The sequence below is a fragment of the Aythya ferina genome (genome assembly GCF_964211825.1).
Source record: "Aythya ferina genome assembly, chromosome: 6".
In the NCBI taxonomy this organism is placed as follows: domain Eukaryota; kingdom Metazoa; phylum Chordata; class Aves; order Anseriformes; family Anatidae; genus Aythya; species Aythya ferina.
The window spans coordinates 9,656,577-9,678,667 of record NC_140303.1 but is presented as its reverse complement, the minus strand read 5'-3'; the positions used below and the strand labels follow the sequence as shown (position 1 = coordinate 9,678,667).

Genomic DNA, 22,091 nt, shown 5'->3' with positions numbered 1-22,091 from the left:
CCTCTGGGGTAGATTTTCATTTTGTAAAGGAAGGTGGCCTCTGTATCAGCAGTTTCTGTTGGTGAGTCCATAGTGAAGCTGAAAGAAACATGAGCTAGATTCGACCTCTGGCTGTCCATATCCATGTTGGACGGGCAGGACCAGCAAATGACTACTCCCTTTACTTGATTTTAGACTTTCTGAGTCCTAACAGAGAAATATGGCCTCTCTGCTTTTAAAGGTGACTTTAAAAAAATGTCTCTTTTGAGGGTGATGCTTTTGTCACAACATTAACATTGCTCCTGTAAATTTTCATAGAAGTAATTTTAAGTGGAAAGTAGTTAGCATTGGTCTAACGGAGCCACTTGGATTCACAGAGGTGGCTGTGAGGCAGTAATAGTAATATAAATGGATTAAATCCTTAATGCCACTGGAGATAAGGAGCTTTGTGCATGTCCAGCTTGTTTGTGAAGCTGAACTGATGGTTAGGTGCATGTGGAAAAAAAAAAAAGAAAAAAGAAAAAAGAATGAATTTAAAAAAAAAAAAAAAAAAAAAGAATGGGAGAAAGGTTTTGTTTCTTCAGTTGTCTCACTGGTCAGTAACACCTTGCAAGGATCCGTGTTAAACAACTTTAACAATTATCTAAAAGAGAAGTAAACAGCATTTTAATGAAATTCAGCAGGGTATTAAACGTGAGATACTGCACACACAAAAACACTGGAGAAATTATACAGGAGAGCAGAAAATGTTAGCAGAAAATATAAAAAGCAAACTCAGCCTAATTAACATAAGTAAAAATAACCCAAATGGGGAAAGTGACAACTGAAAAGCTTAAATGCTTAGAAAATAATCTCTGTGTGTGGTTGGAAACACCAGTGAGATGTGGTACTGAAGCGTGCTGATGATACCAGAAAGCTTCAGGCCAGTGACTTGACATTTGCTAGTGTATCAACTAAAATTCATGGCTGTTGACTTTGGGACTTAGCTCAGTGTTGGTAGGGCGAGGAGAAGTTGCATGGTGTACAATTGCATCCCTCTAGGTCTGTGATGTTTGTATGTGTCATGATTTTTATGCAAGGATGGTGGACCTAGGAGTGAAGGCAGCTGGTCATTGTTTGAGCTAAACATAGAACTTTTTTTTAGTTCTTCCAGCATTGAAAAACATCTTTACTGATATGCTGTTTCATTCCCCTCTTGCTGCCTTTTTAAGCTTAATAGTGTGTTTAGATGGTAGCTCCTGAAAATTCAGATGCAATAAACAATTAGAGCATATTTTGTGTTAGTGACTAAAGGCTTGTTTGTTTGAAGTTTGTTCTTTTTTTTTTAAAAAAAAGAACACTAGCTTTTTTTCAATTCACCATTAAAAATAATGATTTCCTTCTTAAGTCAGCAAGAGTTGACATGATGAATCATGAAAGATTCATATTGAACTTTTGTACTTTATAACAATAAAAGGGACGCAAGAAACGTGTAACTTCCTTTTATTTTCTTGACTAGGCATTATGTCCTCTTAGGAATTGTTTATTTATAGTCTTTCATTTAAACATTGTTTTGGAGCATTTTTGGTGTATATAGTATCATAAAACTATTTTTGGCAGCTGGTACGATGGTTACTATTAATGCACTTCAAAGTCAGGAGGTCTCCTGGTTTTGCCACTCTGGTTTGGTAGTGTTAAAAAAAAAAATCTATGATTGTTCATACATTGTTTGAAAAGAATGCTGCTCAAGAGCATTAGTAGTGGCTTCATAAAAGTCTTTTGGTGGCCTGTCTTGTTCATATTAACAAGTTCCTGGCATCAGTATCATGGAAAGCAGATGGAAAATGAAGAGAGGCGTGTTTCGGGTGGCTATGCCAAGACCTTTAACCTGGGTTCTGCACTCCACTGGCAGAGTAATCGATGAGACTAAAAAGGAAGATGTGTCTTAAGGCCAGACTAGGTGAAGAAGCAGTGTCTAGCAGTACTGGATTTGTACTTCCCAAACATCATAATCTGTTTTATACCTAAACAACATTCAGCTTCCATATTTGCAGGCATTACAGTTTCCATAATAGTCTTGGAACTATAATAGGCCTTAAAGCATTCCATGTTGCTAATGCATTTTACCTGAGAAAACATGGTAATGGTGCTTCAAACAGAGTGTTGTAATAACTAGGTGCGCCATTATAATGCTTTTTCTGGGTTAACGTGAAGTGAATGCCACAACAGGACTGGATCTGGACTACTAAACAGGTGATTGACCGAATCTCTAGCCTACATTTGCTTCTGGGCGTCTTTCTTTGTGTAAGCTCTGGTTGGATCCTGTGGGCTTAAGGGCAGTTAGGAGTTGGAGCATGTTAAATACACTCCAGAAATACGTTTCTGGTTGGTATCTGAAAGGAATCCAGGTTGAGTGCTTTGAGATCTCTCTGAAGCAAAGTGCAGTAATGACAGGCAATTAGGACAGTTCAGACGTGGGCTTCAGAATGGTCCGCAGTGGTAATGCACCTTCATAGGGCAAACCAGGTAAGATGGCTTTGTGTCCCACTGCTCAGCTGTGTGATAGGACATAAAAGAACAATAAGGGTCAGGTAAATCAATTTACTATTTCTGTCAGTGACTCCTTCAAATTTTCAATACCTGTGTGCTACTTTTTTTTTTTTTTAATATTAATAATCTATAATGTATCTTTCATCATCATCCAGGCTTAACAGGGGGAGACTGTTAAACCACAGCAGTGATACTTCCACAATCTTGACAATTGTTAACCTATTTCCTATGGTTGAAAGGCAGTGATTTCTGCACCACTTATGTTCTACGGTTGTCATACCGTCTCCTTTTTAGCCATCTTTTCAGCTGCTGTCCAGCCATCGTTGTTGGGATGTTAAACACTAAGTGTTTATGTTAGTAAGTTGCTGGCATTCTGTGAAAATGCCTAATTTAAGGTGTTGGTTTGGAGGCTGCTGTACAACCTGCAGAGGAAGGGGAGAGAAACAAAACTGAGAGCACATGCTGCTTTCACTTTTTCTTTGTCAGGAGCCTGTTCTTCTCCACTGATTGTGGGGGGGATTTCCAAATGTGCACAACTAAGTCAGTGTGAATCTCTGAGACGGTTTTTATTTTGTGCTTGTGGAGTATCTACCACCATGCCAGCCAATTATATCTTACATCTGGGGGAAAAACAAGCTAGTAGTTGCAGCTGATGCTGCTCAAGGTCCTGGAGAGATGAAAGGTGTTGCAGGAGTTGTGGGGGAACGACTACTTTTTTTGTGGGAATGCTGACCCTAGCTTGTTGTTACACACAGAAGTTTTTTGGCTCCCACGCAGCTGTCTTCTGATATGGGATTTGGCTTTGCTAATAGCAGAACTAGATGGGTGCAACCATCACCAAAATAGTCCTGTGCAATGGTAGTGAACTGAGGGTGTGTGGTACTAGTAATGAATTACTTTGTTCAAGTGTGAATATCCTCCATTTGAGTAAAGGGTCTGTGTATGATGCTCCTTGCTTCCCTAGACTGAGGAAGGCACATCGTGTTTTTGTAGGTTAGGCAATTTTTGTTAGTTGGTTGTTGGTTTTCTAAATGCACAATTCCACGAGTTAATCTAGTTGGACCCAAAAGTAAGCATGGGTAAACCTCTTGCAGGAGAACTCCAGATGCTTATATCCTCATTTTGCCATTGCAGATTTGCGTTTGCCATCAAAGTGCATGTTGTGTCTCCTTGTCCACACAACTCTTCACATGTGCATGGCAGTTTGAAAAAAAGTGAACCTGGTATATAGATTAAAAAACAAGAATAGTTGTAACACAAGTTAATGTGTTCCCCTGAATTGCTATTTGGACTAAGTAACTGTCGTAAAACAGTTACAACATAAGTTGTTTTCCGAGTGATTATATTTTATGTACCTAGCCATTCTTTGGTCTGTCACCTAGCTAATAATGAAGTCTCTGATTCTGATTGCTAGAACCCCTCTGATTGCTGCTGGAGTTATTGGTGGCCTCTTCATCATCGTCATTGTGGGCCTGACATTTGCTGTGTATGTTCGGCGCAAGAGCATTAAGAAGAAGAGAGCGTTGCGAAGGTTCCTGGAGACTGAGGTGAGCATGTGTTCCTTCTCACAAAATACTTTAAATTTGGGAAGGTGTGCAAAACTGTTCTGCTTCTGTACTAAGGATGTTGAGGTCTCTAATCCAGTTACCGTAAAGGTCTGTAGAAATCTTTTGCTAACTTGTGCAGGACTAAACTGATGAAGTGAATGATGCTATTTCAACACGCTAATTTTCCGTACCTACACGGATCTGTGGCTTTTCATATCTAAAAAAGATCCACATGATCACATAGCCATGTTCCACCAGATTTTTAAGCTCTTATCCTGCTCTCTGTTGAAATTCTGTCCCAGTTCATCAATATATTCAGTAGTTCTTGTGCTTTAAAATGACAAGATTTCATCCAGTGCATACTGAAGTCAACTTTGATTGAAGTAGGTTACTTTAATGATGTCTGGTAATAACTTAAGTTCATTAGGAATGCTTAGTTGCTGGTATTGCCACTCACTCTTTGCTCCAGTACTTGTATTGCCTTTGTGGTCCAAATTTTGTCAAAGCCTCTAGTTCCGTTCAGTAGTAATAATGTGCTTTAATAAGCCAAGACACTTTACAAGTAAGATTCACAGTTCTGCTGCCAAAAGCACGTAACAGTTCTATAGGACAGAAAGCTGCGTCCATTCTGTTCTGCTCTTCAATTTGCAGGTAGTGGAGGAGGCAATCTAGGAAATATTCTTAACCATAATACTTAGTCTTTGTCAGTTACAGCAAAAGTGGTTACTACTGTCTACACAGTCCTGTACTTTGAGACACTTTGATGATGATATTAAATAAGGGTTCCTGCCTGCGAGATGATAAAGCTTGGAAATACTGTTAACGACTGATACTTCAATAGGGCTTTGTTAACAGTGCTGTTCTCTGTTATTTTAAGGGTCCTGCTTCCACTTAATTCCACTGTAGCGCCTTGGAGCAAATGATTTATGCATCCCTAATCTGTTTTCCTAAATACCTTTATGCCTGCCTAGAATTTGTGTTGTTTGTTAAATACTGTTCAGGTTTATGGAACGCTTAACTAAGTGCTTTTAGATAGGTAAATGTTGACATCATATCAGCCCCTATTTAAGCAAAAGCAAGTAGACTGTGTTGCATAAGTGAGGTACTGGCTTTGAAGTCCTCGTTCTCTGATCAGATAAAAGCTGTGGCTGATGATGTTTACTGAGGGACTACGGTCTTCTACTGAATTTGTGGGGAGGCTGTTGTCTTGGCTTAGAAATGGAAAATTAAATCAGGAGTATCCTGAAATAAACACACAGAGCTTCAGCTAGAGTCTCTGTTTCTAGCTGCAGGCTATGACAGACCTATCTTTCTATCAGTCATTCTCAGTAATACTCTACAAGGAATTCTTTTAGGGCACACAATACTACTTCTCCCAGCCATACGTGTGTTGGTGGCCTGTAGCACAGAAGCTGTTTTCACTCTTCACAAACTGAAAGTACCGAAGCATTCCTCCAGTCTGCCTGGTTCTCTTTTATAGTGAGCCTTCTTTCCTTCATTGCATTAGTATTGGGTGTCTAAACAGGAAGGACAAAAGAGAATTATTTTATTTATATAAAAAAAAAGGCATCTCAAAAATTATTTCTATGATGACCTGTCTTGTTTCTGTTTGGTTTTGTTATGTTTCCATACTCCAGTAATTTCCAGTTAACAGTCTTCCTACTTGAGCCAGAGTAATCTGGTCAACTGATGAAGTAGTCCATGATACTCAAAGAGCCATAGCAGCAGTTGGAAAACTGCAGAGCACAGAGCATTTAGCCTTGTAAACAGACAACTTTGAAATACTGCAGCGGTGTGAAACCAATTTGAGTAGGAGTAGCCCTGAATTATTTTTCTCATCCTGTAAAGGAACAGGCTATTTTAGAATTGTTTAGAATGTTGTCCTTTTCATTTACTTTTAATTTATTTTTAAAGAACCATAGGTTGGTGTTTTGTTTTGTTTTTTTTTCCTGGCAGACACGGTACCATGTTGATTTCTGAGAGCATTTTTAACTGAATGTGCTATTGTGGTTCATTTATAAAGATTTCTTGGGACATGATTGTCATCTTGGGCAAATTGCTTAATTGTGCCTTTCTCCCCCCGCCCCCCCAGTAAATTAGTGGTTGTTACAATTGCTTGTCTGCTTTAAGTTGCTTTCTCCTTAAAGTTGTCCTCTTATACAGTATAGCAGAAGTTCAGAAGAGTAGTCCCTTCTCCAGAACAGAGTAAGAATGTGATGATCCATTAAGTCAGAGTTATTTAGAAGAAATATGGCCAACTTAAAAGGCACTAAAATAGGCAAAAATAGAATGTGGTGTGCTGATAATAAATGCTGTATTTCTGTCATGTGGAAAATATTTATACTGCCTCCATTAGTGAAAGTCCTTGGGTGCATTACTGTGACACCAATTCAATTTCCGGTTCGTAATTCCATCATGCAATTCCTGGTGGAAATTATCACGTGGTGAGTGAGGACTTTCTTTATCGTGTCACTCAGTTTCTTAGCATTTGATTGATTTACTTTTAAAGGTGAGACTCCTGCAGAAGTTGGCAGATCAGTAGTCCTCACTGTCTTACTTCAGTGTTAAACTGGCTTGATTGTTTTCAGTGTAAACTTCTGATGGGTTTTCACACTTTCAGATACTTAACATTGTAGGACTTCTTTCATAGCTTGTGGAACCCTTAACTCCAAGTGGCACAGCACCCAACCAAGCACAGCTTCGTATCCTGAAGGAAACTGAACTGAAACGAGTCAAAGTTCTTGGCTCTGGAGCCTTCGGAACTGTATACAAGGTAAGAGACCCCTCTGTGCAGCGGTGACTGGCCTCATTTAACTTGGGAACAGTCAAGTTCTGCATTGCAGCAAGGCATCTTCTACTGTGGGTAGATTCATGAGCCCTATGTATTTGGGAGACTGATAGAACAGTGGGCTTAAGACTTCAGTGTTAGGCAGGCTTATGTACATGACTGCTTGGTGAGAAAAGGAGTGTCAGCCATGAGCATACTTGCATGCAAAAGGACCACACAAGCCAGAACATCTTGCTGCTGATTTTAAATGCAGTATTGATGTTGGCTGTTCTGTTCTTACGTGATGGCTTTACAGTACAGTTCTAAGAAGTTAGATAAACTTTGTCTCTCATTTCACAAATAGGTCGTGTAATAGCTGTTATATGATGTTATACAGTATTATCTAAATTTTAGTACCTTCTGTTTCTTCCAATTTCGTAGGAAATACTAGTTATGTTAATGCACTCCAGAACAATCCGGATAAAGGAGCAGAACCCAAAGGGAAAAAGACTTTATTTACTTTTTTTTTTTTTTAGATCTGTTGGTCCTGTTCAATTTCAAAAGGCATGAAGTAGGGCTTAAGGAGCAAGTCAAACCAATCACTAAACCCTCTGGGAGGAACCCATACCTGTCAAATAAAGGTGATAGTCCAGGGCAGTGGAGGAGCATAGATATGGTGTCTGTCTCCAAACTGGGGGCGGCAATGGAAGAAGTACAGATCAGATGACTACAACAACGTCACCACAACGCTTTTCAAATAATAAATTTGAAAATTATAAAATGATAGAGACAGGTAACACAAGATTCCCAGGAACACAGAATAGATTAGATAAGAGCGATGGTAAAGTAGCCCAAGAGACAGGCTGAATTGTAATTACAAGGTTTGCTTCTTAGCTATCTCAGCTTTTAATTAACATTCCACTTTACATAAGGGTTGAGTTTTGGTGTAAGAAGTAGTATTGTGAGATTTTTTTCCTTGTTTCTTTTATAGCTTGTTTTGTGTATTCTCAGTTCCGATGTTTGCAACTGAACTGCATAATGATGCATAATGTGACAAAATACATCAAAAAGAAATGTAACTGAGTGAAATCTTTATGATTGTTGTCTTATTAGTCTTCTGTCACTTTTCTGTGTCTTTCTAGGGTATTTGGGTCCCCGAAGGAGAAACTGTAAAGATTCCTGTGGCCATTAAGATCCTTAACGAGACCACTGGTCCCAAAGCCAATGTGGAGTTTATGGATGTAAGTAGGAGCTGATCAGCTACTTTGAGTCTTGGGGGGATCTTTCTTCAGTCCACAGAGGTTGTAAAGAAGAATTCCTGTCAGTTCTTTTTCCTTATATTTAAATATTACAAGGAGATTTGTACACAGTACCAATATCGTGCTGATGTTTAAGGAGTGCTACAACATAGTGTCCCTAGAAAACCAGTTGCTGGGATTTTTCATGTCGTCAGTCTCCTTTCTTCTGTTAGTCCTTGACAAGCCGTGTTAATGCATATCCGTAGCATTTTCTGTGGTAGCAATGCTAACGGAAAAACAAGGTTACACCTCATCTGGTCAGTGCTATTTCTCTGAAGTTGAAGAACTAGACAAATCAGTATAAGGCAGTGCTGTGCCCTGTTCAGCTTGCTGCATGTAGATCATCGCATTCCAGAACCGCAGGTATGTGGACTACCAGGGTAACTTCAGTGCCAAAATGATGTAGGGCTGGGTTTTTCAGTGTGCAAGGCATGGACTGTAGGCCGTTGGGAGTTTTCTTACAGGTGGCCATCCCATCAGTGGAAAGCTGAAAAAACTATGTCTCGTGTGGCAGATATTTTCCACTTCTGTGGCAGAGTGTAGAGATGAGAGCAGTTGTGGGAGAAAATCTTGCCATCTGTGGGTCTCCACTGGTGCAGGGACAGAAACTTAACTGTTTTCTGCTTCAGTTTCCCTGGGAACTAAGCACTGAGAGTCTGGGAGCTGTCAGCAGAAATAAAAGCATAACAGGGAGAAAAAAAAATATGCTGGATATAAAATCCCTTTTGCCTTACTAATCTAAAATACTTTTTAACAAGAGGTCAAGATCATTTTCTTGGATGTTTTATGTCGAGTCCTGAGCTCTGTGTCAAAAACCAAGCCTCATCGATGCTGAAACTTTGTGTGCTATTCAGTTTCAGTTTCTAAACAAATCAGAAATTTGTACTTTTTTGTAAATTGCTCTCATGAACTTGAAAATTACATAGGACTTTCAAATCTTGAAGGTCTCTTCAGTGTATAGGCTTAATTAGATTAGCATTAATGAGGGTATAAAGCACAAGGAGACAGTACTCCCATTGTATAATCTACTCCTACATCTAGAAGTTAATAGGAACATACAGCTATGGCTTTAGCTGTTTCAGGTAAATGATCATACGTGAGTTGTCAGGCAGTTGACCTGGCGCTGTATAGATCAAGGTGCTTCCTCTGCATTTTACAGAGCTCTACACATTTATGTTGATAACACTGAATAATTTTGCACAAATTAAAAAATGGCTCTGTTTGGATGAGATGAGTTGCCCTAAAGGGATGAAGAGGATTACATATATTTACTTAATGGACAAAATAATGGTGAAGAGCATTGTTAGTGGTAGAGCTCCAGATAGAGAACTGGTATTCAGCAGTCTGTTGAAGCGAATGTGCAGGGAGTAGAAGACCACTGACTGTGAGCTGTGATGCACTGTGATGGCAGCGGACACTGATACAGAGGGAATTGATGTCACTGTATGAAAGTCACTGGAACTGTGCTCTTTCTACCAGAGGAGGATCTGGTTCTCTGATCGAGGAGTTAGTAGCAATGGCTCCTTACTTGATATTAATGTTGATGCACTGTACAGAGAAAAGGTAAGGTCCTTGTTAAAAGGCACAGTTGCTAGTGTGAGGTTTCGTAGCTCAGCTTGATCTGCTGACTTAATTCACTGGACTTCTTTTCCCTCCAGTTCATGCATCTGATGAGCAGCCCAGAAATTATGGTTTTTTTGGATGCTATGGGGATTTTAACTGTGTAACATACAGCTATGCTAGGAGAAGTTTCTCTTTAAATTAATATTCTCTCGTAAGCCTCTGATCCAGTTGTAACAAGTTGGGGGAATAGTGAAGTTCATTGTGAGTCCTAAAGGTTAATAACAACCTAGAGGTTATTTTGATAATAATAAAAGAGAATTGGACTTCATCATCAGTTGGTGTAAGTGACAATAAGAAGGAATAAGATGTTTTGTATCAGTGCTGCATTTGATATATGTGCAGTGGTCTGTAACATCTTTTGCTGTACAGAACTGATGAGAGGGCAGATTTAATTTTACTCTTTTGAAATAATTTTTCATGCAATCATACAGAAGTTTCTGCCTTACTCACCTCCTAACCCAGTCATATATTTCTTGAAACAACCATCATTTTAAGAGATAATGTTTATGTAAAAGAAGGGCCCTGGGATAGTTGCTTTCAGTGTGACCACTCCTTTCTGTCCTACAAACGGCATAGTTTTAAATTGATGAGATACTGTGAGGAGATGTCTATCGTTCATTGAAGAGTAAGGTGTAGCAGGAAACTGTTTTATACTGACCAAAGCCTCATAGAAACAATGCATAAGCATGCTTGATAAAACTTGAAACTGTTCATTGGCATTGTTTTATTAGGAACATTCATAAGTACATGTGAGAACAAAATCCATCAGTTGTTCTTCCAGTAAGACGAATGTTATGAATGGTCTTTGCTGGTCAAAAGCAGTCGTATCAGATTCTTGTTAAAGATGTATAGGTGGCTAATGGTGCTTAGGAGCACAGTGGACGTTGACTTAAATGTCTGACACAGTTATTAATGGAAAGGGGAGGTCATTGGGAAGATGTTATGAGTCTCGCTCAGTTGACTTTCATTTTTTTGAACTTGTCAAATACAGATGAGCTTTTGTTGATAACTCTACCCAGTTGTATATGTCCTTGTACTTGCAACTAGAACTTGGTATTCCTTTCAGAGAGGCTCTGGAAAATGTAAAGGCTCTTGTACACACCAGTTTGCGTACATGTAGGGTACTTGGGACGCTTACTCTGCACCATCTGCAGAAATAGATGGGAGAGAAGTTGGTGACATAGTGCATAGGCTCTGGTTTAAACTTGTAACGTTGGTGGAATTTAAGTGCTTAAAGTGCTCTGGGAGCTGCTGAAATTCTGTTAAATGTTATGCTAAAAGAGTAAAGAACAACAATTTGGCTACTGGGCTGTCATTTCAGCACCTTGAACACCCACTAATGGATCTGTAATGACTATAATGATACAATGCATGATGTTAGCACCTGCTATGGCCAAACACCTCCCACCCTCCCATCAGGGGATGATGAATGGGCCGTCATCAAAAAGTACATCCCCTATTTGGATTTTTTCTTCACAGAATTGCAGCAGAGTCTGTTTTCTGTGCATTCTCCAGAAACCCCAACTACATCTTGCTTTTACTCTGCTCCTTGCCCTCTTTTGTTTTTTTGTTTTTTTGTTTTTTTACTGTAGTAGTCTGTTAAAATAAAGCAGTCCAAAGTCTACTACATAGCCCGTATTGCCTTCTCCAGGGAAGAAACAGAATGTACATGTGATCTAAGAGAAATTTTTTTTAGTTTTACTTGTGTGTTTTGGTTTTCTTTTAACCTTGCCATTGTTGTTGCCACTGTTCTGTATATTTAGGCCTGTGTTTCTTTCCAGTTCCTTCTGAAGTTGTTCAAATCTGTGGTCATTTAGGTCTGGAATAATTTCACAGTCTAAAGCATTTCATTCAGGTGTTGAAATGGTTGGGTGCTTAATTTGTGGGGCGTTGTTTCTCCTCACTGCCTAGCTAATCACACTTCACGGTCCCCAGAAGGGCCCTGGAGCTGGAATTCAGAGTGCAGCCATTCTTGCTACTGGCCCGCCTGCAAGCATGTTCGCGAGGAGATTCACGAGTGGATGGATGCAGGGGTATCTGGAGGGAAGGATATCCTGCTCCTCACCCTGAGACCTGCAGCTGTAAGGAAAGATGGAAGGTCCTGGCTTCTGAGGAGGTATAAGAGGATGCTTATTGTGAGAAAAGTCAAATAAGCAGCTAAGAGGCTACTTGACGGTTGAACAGGGAGTTGTAATTTCACTTTTGAAAACGATTTCTCCTCCTTAACCTCAAATTATTTGACTGCTACGATTATCTGGTAAGTCAAGTAGCCATTGGCCTGATCAGATGGTTTAACATCAAACCAAATGCTCAGCTAATCATGTAATACATTCGAGAGACATGCGGAAATTGGAAAGTGTAACAAACCGTCTTTGAGGCTAAAAAATATCCTAAAACTAACGTGTCCTGGGGAAACAGACAAGTGATGAAGGCCTTTCTTTTGTAGCCCTCTAAGCTTGGTGTTTCCAGGAAGTAATCTTGTGAGCTCTGATTCTGTCCAGGGTTTTGATCCACTTACAAGTTTAATCTATTCTCTCTGAACTTAAATGCTCCATTATCTGTTAGAAAATAATTAGAGGCTGCAAGCACAAGTCTGCATACACAGAGTTCCTTGGGAGTCCCTGAGCTCATTGAGATGAAGACAGTTTGACTAATGGTGGTCAGCTGATACTGGGCCAGAAGCTAATAATAGCAGGCAGCGCTGCTTAGCTAGGTGAGAAAGTTAACTTGGGAAAAATTAAACTGAAGGGTTTGGGATTTATGGTTGGAAATAAATTTCCCATTCTCATTTGTTTCCTGGTAGAGAGCTTCAAAGGCAGTTGGTTTCTTTTATGGTTTTATAATTAAGATCCAGGGGGCTTCTTGACTTCGCCTGGACTTAGTGTAGTTCCCTGCCGTCCCTGGTAGCAGCGTTCATGGAGCAGGAGAGCATTTGTCAAGCAAAGTATAAAGGTAATAAGTGACAATGACCTCCACCAGGCGTGCAGCAAACAAATTAAAGCTGCATATGTTGGGCTGATACCCACATCTTTTATTTCATTGTGTTTGTATATATGACCTAATTAACTAAACGAACAAAGCAGTCAGTCTTCACATACTGCACAAAGGTCAAGTAGCTTTTCCTAAATTGTGAGCCCTTCTTAAAATTAAGACAACTAAAGACATATCAAACTTACCTATGGCTCAGAGGCTTCAAGAGAACTGATCACATAGCTGACCAGCCAAAAAGGTTCAGCTGGAAACCGGGTGAGATCTGGGTAGGTTTGTTTTCTGACATTGTTTCATCAGGCATGTCTGGAGGCCTTGTAGAAAGTACAGCAGCTTGTCAGGTGGCAAAGGCAAGAGAAGACTTCCCTTGGTTTCTGCTGTGGCCATCAGACAGAGCAGGTTTCTAAGCTGAAGCCCCTGGTTCCTTTCCCTGGCCCTTGGCAGCTTTCACAGAATTATTAGGGCTCCCCCAGACATGCCAGGATGTGAAGTTTCTCTGTCAATACCAGTGCCTTTACACTGGGGACCCTTGTATGGTCCTGTCTTTTGAGTATATGGGTGATGGTGGAAATAGTCTTGTCTATCTGCTGGATTACATTTAATTTCTTACATGCATCTCTTGCTGCCTAGCAAAGTGTTTGACCCAGGTCTTCAACGGTGCCTGTAGGGGCTTCAGAAAGACCAAAAAAGTGAGTACAGGTCATGGTGGTTGGGTGGTACGTGCAGACACTCGCTCCATAGTCATTCTACTGACTGCAGGGCTGCTTGGGAAATACCACTGAGTTAATCTTGAACCTCAGTTTAAAGGGCAGCTTTAGGATCAAATGAAATTCTTTATGGCAGTAGCAAGACATTTTTCCTTACTCTCCTCTGCTGTCATTTATGTAAACATCCTTCTTTCCAACTGGCATAAGGGGTCTCTGTAAAAATAGCGGCTAATGAACAGTGGTGTTGCTGCACCTGCCTGGCAGCGTGCTTCAGCTGCAGTTCTAACAGTTTCCTCTCCATCACATTAAGTTGCTGGGAATGGGGGGGCAAAAGGGTGACCTAGCTCATCTGATTGTAGATTCCCTTTTGTGCAGTCTCCCCTCTTCTTCTCACTTAACGTACACTGTAAGTGTAGCCTCTTAGGAGGGGGACCTGCCTGCCTGTCAGTTCCAGGCACAGAAGCTCACTGTGATTGCAGTTACAATTTCCAACTTGTCCAGAGATGCCAGAAATCAAGCTGTCCTTGAGAACTCTGCATACCGTGCACAGGCCCCGAGAGTGATCAGGCTCCACAGAAGCTGGAAATCTGATCACTACTGAAGGTTAACTGCTTTTAGTCATCTGAAGTTTAACTGTTTCAAGACCACGTTAACTTCAATTTCCATCTTAAGTAACAATTTTCTGTTTAAGTATTTACTTCGGTAATTTTTCCTTCCACAGTATGTGAGGGTAAGATGTGTGTGCGTCTGTGGGGGTGTGTGTTAATTTTCCATATGCAAGAACATGTGTCAGTACAGAGAAAAGATGAAGTATAAGCACAGCCAGACAAGCTGAGCTTATAAGCATAGCCAGACAAGCCAGGCTGTTTGGAAACAATCCTACTGGCATAACACTGTAACTGAAAAATGCAGTGAGAGGGGGAGAGTTTGCCTGCTCCTGCTGATGGGGGGAGGAAGTGAGCGCAGTTGAAATGAATGGAGCTGTGAATTTGCCGGTGAATTCAGCAGGGCCAGGTCTTGGCCTCTGCAGTCATCCTTCTGAGAAGGCTTCCAAGTTGAAGGGAAAATCACGTGCTTTAGCGAGTGGCTGATGTTACAAGGTATTCCTGAATGCTTTCGGAAGTACCTTCAGAAGGTTTTGGTTGATGGCAACGGCAGAACTCCTTATTTAATGTTTGCATTGCAGAATAACTTGGAAACCTTGCATATGGTTGGGTAAACGTGGGAGTAGGGAGAAAATAAGGTAGGCATGCTAGTTTAGTTTATTTGCTGAAAAACACAGATGTATGTTAATTGAAACTATTAAAAATTATAATGAAATTCAAGTAGTAGTATTGTCTATAAAGGGGGCATGTGTGATGGAAACATTTTGTAGTGATGTCTTTTAAAAGTTAAGAGGTACACCAGTAACATGTTGCTCTTCTTTTTTTTTTTTTTGGAGTGTATGTTTTCCTTGGAGTGTACATTAAAGACAGTTGTTTGCTGCATGTAGCTGCATGTGTTACGAAAATCATGAGAGGAGACCCTTCTGTTAAAAGGCATTTTAAAATTGAACAAAGTGGGTGTGTCCAAAAAAAATCAGCTTTAAAAAATATATTTGCACATGTGCAAAGCAGCCTGCCTTAAAGATACGCAAAGTGACTGGGACCACTGGAGTTCTTTGCGGGGCCTTTCAGACATCTTCAAATGCCAAGTGCAGAAAAAAACTATGACAAAACTTGGTAAAATAGAAGATAAGATTATAGAATAATGTGGCATGTTATTAAAAGCTGATCCACCTAGCAGATTTTAAAGCAGACTTCAGTACCAAAAACTGGCCAATTAATGCTGACCTAAGACTAAAAGAAACTGAAAGCTTTTATTTAAGATGCTTCCTGTTGCTTTACGTTTTTTTCTTTGTGCCTCCTGCTCATTAACAATATAAGACAAGCACATTAAGTTCTGAAGTGCAGTGCATATGTCAGAACGTTGCCACACTGATTTAAAACGAAACAAAAACACACACAGAAATACCCCCATATAAATCCTGGCCTTTGTGGGACCTCTGCCAATAAAAAGGAGGTACTGCTTCCACAGACTTAACTGTACTACACCCTCAGCAAGCCATCTCTAGCTCAAGGTTAACAGTGAGCCTAATTAGGTTTGTTGGAAAGACTGAATAAGAAATATCTTGAGATTTAAGTCAAAGGAGCTGGCTGTAAAACTGTATGTATATGCTGGTTGATCATTTTTGAAGTATACTTGTTTGTGATTTACTTCGGTGCCAGATGGGTAGGCTATTACATATCAGACTTCTCATGAAAACTGGCTGATGAGGCAGTGTGAGCACTAGCACATGCTGCAACTCACCGATCAGCAGCAAGGCACAACCTGAGTGAGGGCTAAGGGCCCTGAAGGATCAATGCATTGTATTTGTCATACTTAGTTTTATGCTGCCAAGTCAACTTTAAGTTAAGGATTAACAAGGTATGTTGTGGTTTTTTGTGCTGAAGTGAGGGGCGGGAGGAAAACAAGACAGTTTTATAAAAACAAATACTCATGCTGTGTCCGTTTTTAATAGAAGTGTAAGAGTAGGGAAGTGCAGGCTTGTAAGAACTGAACTTGATGTATCACCGATCAAGTAAGTTTTGTCTTAAAATCTGCTAAGAAAATTAAGTTTGGAATTTCTCCTTTATTTCTTCATTGTAGTTAAATTGTTAAATTGTTTTCCATGTCTCAGTGCTGATCCTGACACCTCAGATACATCAGCAACTGTCACGGACTGACAAAAATGGAATAATTAACATCTGCTCATATTAATATTCTACATATTATTTACAGGAGGTAGTCAACTGTCCCTGTCGCTGCTTGTCACATAGTTGTATTGTAAGAAATAAGATGAGCAAATCTGGTGCATGACTGGGTTGTTGATGATCTTTGTAATATTCAGTCAGTACCTTTCAGACTTCAGTGCAATAACTAGGATAAACAGAGCTGGAGTTAAGGTCGCAATGTGGCTGTGAGATCACAGAGCAGTAATTGCTGGCTTGAAACGCTTGGTCCTCCAGTACTGAAACTATAGTTCCAAAAATAAAAAGATTTTACACAGCAGTATTTTCTATATTAACTTTGGCATTGATGCTTATTGCAACATACAGCATTGCTTGGCCCTATTAAGATCTGAAACCTTTTGTGCTGTGAAACCATGGTGAGCTTGTCCCTACCCTGAAAGACTTTGAGTCAAGATGGACAAAACAGATAACAGGCAGAGGAATGATTATTGTTATTATTATCCACCATTCATAGATGGGACTCTGTGAATTGCAAGATAGAGCTCACAATCTCAGAGCAAATTCTTTAATGGTTATTATTATCTTTTCTTTTTAATTAGATTCTGGTTTTAAATTGGCTTGGATTGTTTGCCTAGAAAAGCAGATATGAGGTTTGTTTTCAAACAAAGCTGTTTTCTCTAATTACCCACCGAGAACGTGTCTGAGATGTTCTTTTGAAATGCCTCTTGTTATCAGTCAGTGCTTGCCAACAAGTCAGGTATTTTAAAGAAGTTAGATTACACTTGATAGAAGGCAAATCATGTATTAGGAACAGAAGAGAAATCAGGTATTCTCACCTCTTAGTTACTTACAAGGTGATTATGATTGTTTCATAAAAGATTCTGCTTTATATAGAATATGAGGTTTTAAAATGCATAGATAAATCAGCATTGCAAGAAACACAATTAGTGTTCACATGGACCAGGGTTTACTGTTTTCTTAATGCTTTGCAAGCCAGATGATCTAAAACGTTTGAGGAAATAATTTTGTCAAGTTTTCAGCTATGTTAACAAATGGAAGCTGTGCTGAATTTGTTCAATACTAGCTTCAAAAGTGTTTGTTGATTGACTTGCGGAGGTATATCCTATGATACAGAACAGTATCAAGGAAACAGCTGAGGTGTGGTCATGCAGCACTTTATCTGAAGGAAATGTGAGACTTCAGTGCAAGAGGGGTACGATGAATGGGGACCTGCTAAGGACGGTTCCCAGGCATTAGTACTGACTGGCGGTAACGTCAGCAGATGGGTAACCAGGTTGAATCTACTTGGAAATGTTCCTGGTGTTGAGGATGCTTTTTCTAACTAGGCGGTGTCCTTTGGAGGTTGGTGGGATGATTTATATGTGGATATAAAAGTGGAATTTAGCTTTTTGTATGTTCCCTGAAACCAGGCAAAACAGTTGGTTTATAAATGAACCTTTGGTAGATTGGATGAAAATATAAGGAACTTCATCAGGTAAGTTACTTAAGTAATAAAAGTGTTTGGGAGATGTTTGGAAAGAAAAAGCATTCGAAATGGGGCAAGAAAGCGAGTTTCTTTGGTGAAATGTTTTCTTGACAAAATTAAAAATAAATAAATCGGGGGGTTAAAATACATTAAATTGCTCAAACTAAACATAACCGTTTTTGTTGGAGCTTTTCAGTCAGAAATTCCAGTGAATTCCTCAGCTAGAAGTTGCTTTAGAAATATACCACAGTGATTGAAAAAATGTTTTTGACCTTTTCTGAATGAACCCTGGTGGATTTCCCTTTTGTGGTCATCAGCTGTTTCAAAATTAAAACGACGTATATTATAAAGACAAAAATGTGGTCAAATCCAAATTGGAATGTTGAATATTTTTTTCTTGTGTGAATGAGTTGTGGACAACAGGGAGAAGTATGGGGAGTATTCATGAAGCTGAGTAAGGGATGGGAGCTATTTTCAGTATTAGGTCACTTTTGAGGATCTGAATGTAGCATCCTGTCTGATTTTAAGCAGAGCCGGGAGATGCTTCTTGTCCCTCTCTAATTCTATTCTTTCAGTTGAGAGGACAATTGCGTTCTTGACAGTGCTGTCATTCAGATGAGAACGTAGATGCACGTGAAACTGTAGACTACCAAAGGTTACCAATGTTGATGTTTACGTGACGGCAGGCAAGATCTCGGTGTGTCCTAAAGCTTCAGAAAGTGTTGTGTAGCACATTGTGACACCATAAGCACGTTTCGTTGGGTTAGTGGAGAAAAAGTGGGTGGCAGTCCACACATGGCTCCATGTGGACATGTAAAACAAGAAGTGTGTGTCAGCTTTTGATGAGCTTGTGGTTCAGTGATGCCAGGATGGCCAAAAAAAAATAAATCACTACAGTGAACCGAACAGTCTATTTAAACCTTTTTTTGTTTGTTTAAATATCATCTTCCTTTTGCAGCACTTGAGTCCTAAGTGTGACGCTCTTACACAACTGAATACAGATGAAGGGGAAACATGAAAATGAGTAGTCTGTTTTGAATTCTCAATTGTGATCGATGAACTACCTTGGTTATTGGTAAAATGTATCTTTGATTAAAACAACTCTTATTGTTGATAGTACACTTGATGAAATTAGGTTTCAGTCTGATGCTGTCCCTTTAAATTGATCCTGAAGGAGGAAAGGGCTTTAAGTGTGTGATTATAAAGTCTAGCTTTGCAGTGATATTAGAAAATTTCAAAGCAATGTCCTAAGACTCTTCAGAAAGGAGAGAACTTGATTTTTTTCGCCCTCTATCACTCATTCTTGAGGCCTTGCCATCAATCATCTTGCATCAAAAATCAAAGCAATAACTCCCTTCTTCTGAAAGGAATCTGCAGTTAAGGCTGGAAATGTTTTTCAGCTGGTCTGTGTTTAGGTTGATTTACCCTCCTGTTCCAATAATGCTGAAATGATTATTTTTTTAGTGTTCTTTTAAAACTACTTTTTTTTTTTAGTTGCATGAAAATAGTAAGAAACAAAACACTTTTGACAGACTATTCTCAAATAATGATGCGTGTCATAAGCTAAGTAAAACATGTCAGAATGAAACGGTATCCATGCAGAGAGGTGTGCATGCTGTTAAACCTCTTGCACGTGATCTGCCGGGAGGATTGCTAGTCTGAAATCCGCTGTTACTTCTGAACTGCTATCCAAGGAAATTTTTAAATAAGGGTTTGTTCAGGTTGCTAAGGTCTTGAACTCATGGCCATCTATGCATGAAACTGAACTGAAAGCAGGCACGATTTTACTTTCTAATTGCCAGAAATAAACGTTTACAGGTGAGGCTCACAGAAAGGCTGGTGGGAGTTGTCTCCTGACCAGATGTTAGATGGAAAATCCTCACTTAGCTTGTGCACAGAGAAGTCTGCTCCTTTAGGCTTGAGATTCCTCCTCAGCTGTCTTAACACAGGCTCTGATGAATCGGGAGAATTAATTGGTACAAAGGCAGCAGGGAAAAGTCAGAAGCATATGGTGTGTGGGTTTTGCAAAATGCATCTCCTACTCTATCAAACATTTAAGCACACGCGTAACTCTAAGCACTTGAGCCCTGTTGGGATCAGCATGGTTGTCTGTGCCCTCAGTATCAGCAGGACAGGGATCACCGTACTACTTATTTAACGTCTGAAAAATATGTAGTGAGCCAGATTGGCTTCTACAAACACGTGAACGTATCTGTTACTGCAAGGATGGGACCTGCTGCTCTTCTGAGGCAAACACAGAACATTTAACCCAGCAGTCTGTAATCATCCCCTTCAGGAGGGAGATACTTCTGGTCCCTTTCAGCTCAGTGTCTGGAGGCAAGAGGGGCATCTATGCCTTGGGTTTGAATTGCATGGGGTGATCAGATGCATTCGTCATCAGCAGTGCAGGCCGAGCCTCTGTGGTGTTGCGGCAGTAAGACTATGTACCCTCTCTGCTGTGCGAGAGTGCTATCGCAGGAGTCTCGGAGGGTGTGACTGCATTGAGAAATACAGCACACGTAGGCACATACCACTTCCAGAAAAGGCTGTGAACCCCTACAGCAGTGCCCCAGCTGGAAACCAGCTCCGCTCCTGGACGTAGGAGCGCCCTTCCTATCACGTTGCACAACGCTGCGCCCCCACCCACGCTGCAGCACTACCTTGGTCAGGGCCTTGGTCAGCTGAGCAATTCTTGCTGGATGCTGTGTTTCCATCACATTGCTGTGTGGTGTACTGCACTGTGTGGTTCCTGCTGTGCTTTTTTTTTTTTTTTTTTTTTTTTTTTTTTTTGCATTGTTAATTTTTACCCTTGGAAGTTTTTGGTGTAATGGCAGACCTGTCAGCTGTATTTTTTGACTTTTCTGAAGGAGTAAATTAATCTCACCATTTTGTGGTGTGATACACTTGTCCTCCAGTGTGTGCTGCAGTTGAGAGAATTTGTTTTACTGGCCATGTGTTGTCACCATCTCTTCAGGCCAGAAACTTGTTTCATTGCGGGGCACAGGACACGCCACTGTACTCACATGATCCAAGTTCAAGCATGTAGCTCGGTCCTGCCCTAGAAACCTCAGGGCTTAGTCTGCCCTCGAAGCACTGAAGTGCTGTTGACTGTGTCATGGAGCAGTCGTGTTGGTTATATAAGCTGTTGTCAGGTTCCAAATAAGAGTTTTTGCCCCTAAGTGCCCTGTTAAATGCATCTGTTTCTAATGACCGTAGAGCAGTTCCTGGAAAAATAGCTGTGGCAGTTAATGATGTTAGTGTGCTCCCTCTGCTTGCTACTGTCCCTCCATGGGACTCTGACAGCCTTTGTTGGTTCCTGTTGCTGCATCTCTGATTTCATTTTCAGAACTGGCCGAGGTGTTTCGACAGGAGCTTTGCAGAGAGGATTTACCTGACTGGTGAAAAACAGAAGCCCAGGGGTTGAATGTGTAGCAGTGCTGCAAAGGAATTGAAAGCTACGTCTGGCATAGGGGAAAGAGAACAATGGGTATCATTGTCAAACGATAAACATGGGCATATATGTTTTTGAACATATGTCTGGTGCTGTCTCTCAGCTTAAATATTTGTGCAGACTGCATATGCTAAGTTGGCTGTAACCTAAGAAATCTGTGAGGCCTAGCAGACAAACAAAATGCATTGAAAATACGTTGGACTGTAATTGGATCTGCCCTGAAGCAGGTCAGACGTGCATTCCAGGCAGGTTTTTGCTCTAGCCATTAGGAGCATTGTAAAACGAATGGAAAAAAAGCAGTGTATTCACAATAGTCTCTCTCCTGTTACCAGAGCACAGTTTATGATTTCAGAAAAATGCACAACACAGTAAGAAGCAAGCTTTTAAGTACTTTTATGTACTCGGCGATGATGAGGAAAACCAGGGGGTGTTTGTTCTTTTTTTTTTTTTTTTTTTTTTAACATGTTTTCTTTTGGGGCATTTTAAGGCAAGAACATTTAGAAGGAAACCAAAGATTTCTTAGACTTTGGCCCGGCTTACCAAACCCCATTGGGTGCACGTGTTCATCTGGAGCAGCAGAATTTGCTCTCAGCTTGCTGAGCTTGGGGCAGCACACCCCTGACACTCGTTTGGAATGGGGACCATGTTTCTCCAGCACTGACCCAGAGGGATGGCATGTGGTGGGTGTGTGTGGAGCACTGGAAGGGGACACGGGCTCAATGCCAGCGAGCTCCTCCCAGTGCTCTGGATTGCATGGCCATCAGCACTCAGGAAGCTTGTGTTAAAGAACAAGTCTCCAGAAAGAATAGCTTTTCTCCTCTGCCGGGTATTTAAGTCTGATATAAGGAAACAAATATTGCTTCACCTGTGGATTCTGTTTTTAGGTGAAATCTTTACAACCAAGAAAACAAGGTCACCAAGCATTGCATTAGGAAGTGCTGCGAT

At 40.4% G+C, this 22,091-nt stretch overlaps 1 protein-coding gene across 7 annotated transcripts in view; it reads left to right on the top strand.

Moving 5' to 3' along the window:
- The window catches only part of ERBB4 (erb-b2 receptor tyrosine kinase 4), a 590,714-nt gene that overhangs the window by 466,144 nt on the left and 102,479 nt on the right, over window positions 1-22,091 (top strand). For all 7 annotated transcript variants that reach the window (XM_084524744.1, XM_084524743.1, XM_084524742.1 and 4 more), the window contains 3 exons: window positions 3,923-4,055; window positions 6,706-6,828; window positions 7,965-8,063. In XM_084524744.1, the coding sequence (XP_084380870.1) occupies window positions 3,923-4,055; window positions 6,706-6,828; window positions 7,965-8,063 (355 nt within the window). The remainder of the gene's footprint in view (window positions 1-3,922; window positions 4,056-6,705; window positions 6,829-7,964; window positions 8,064-22,091) is intronic.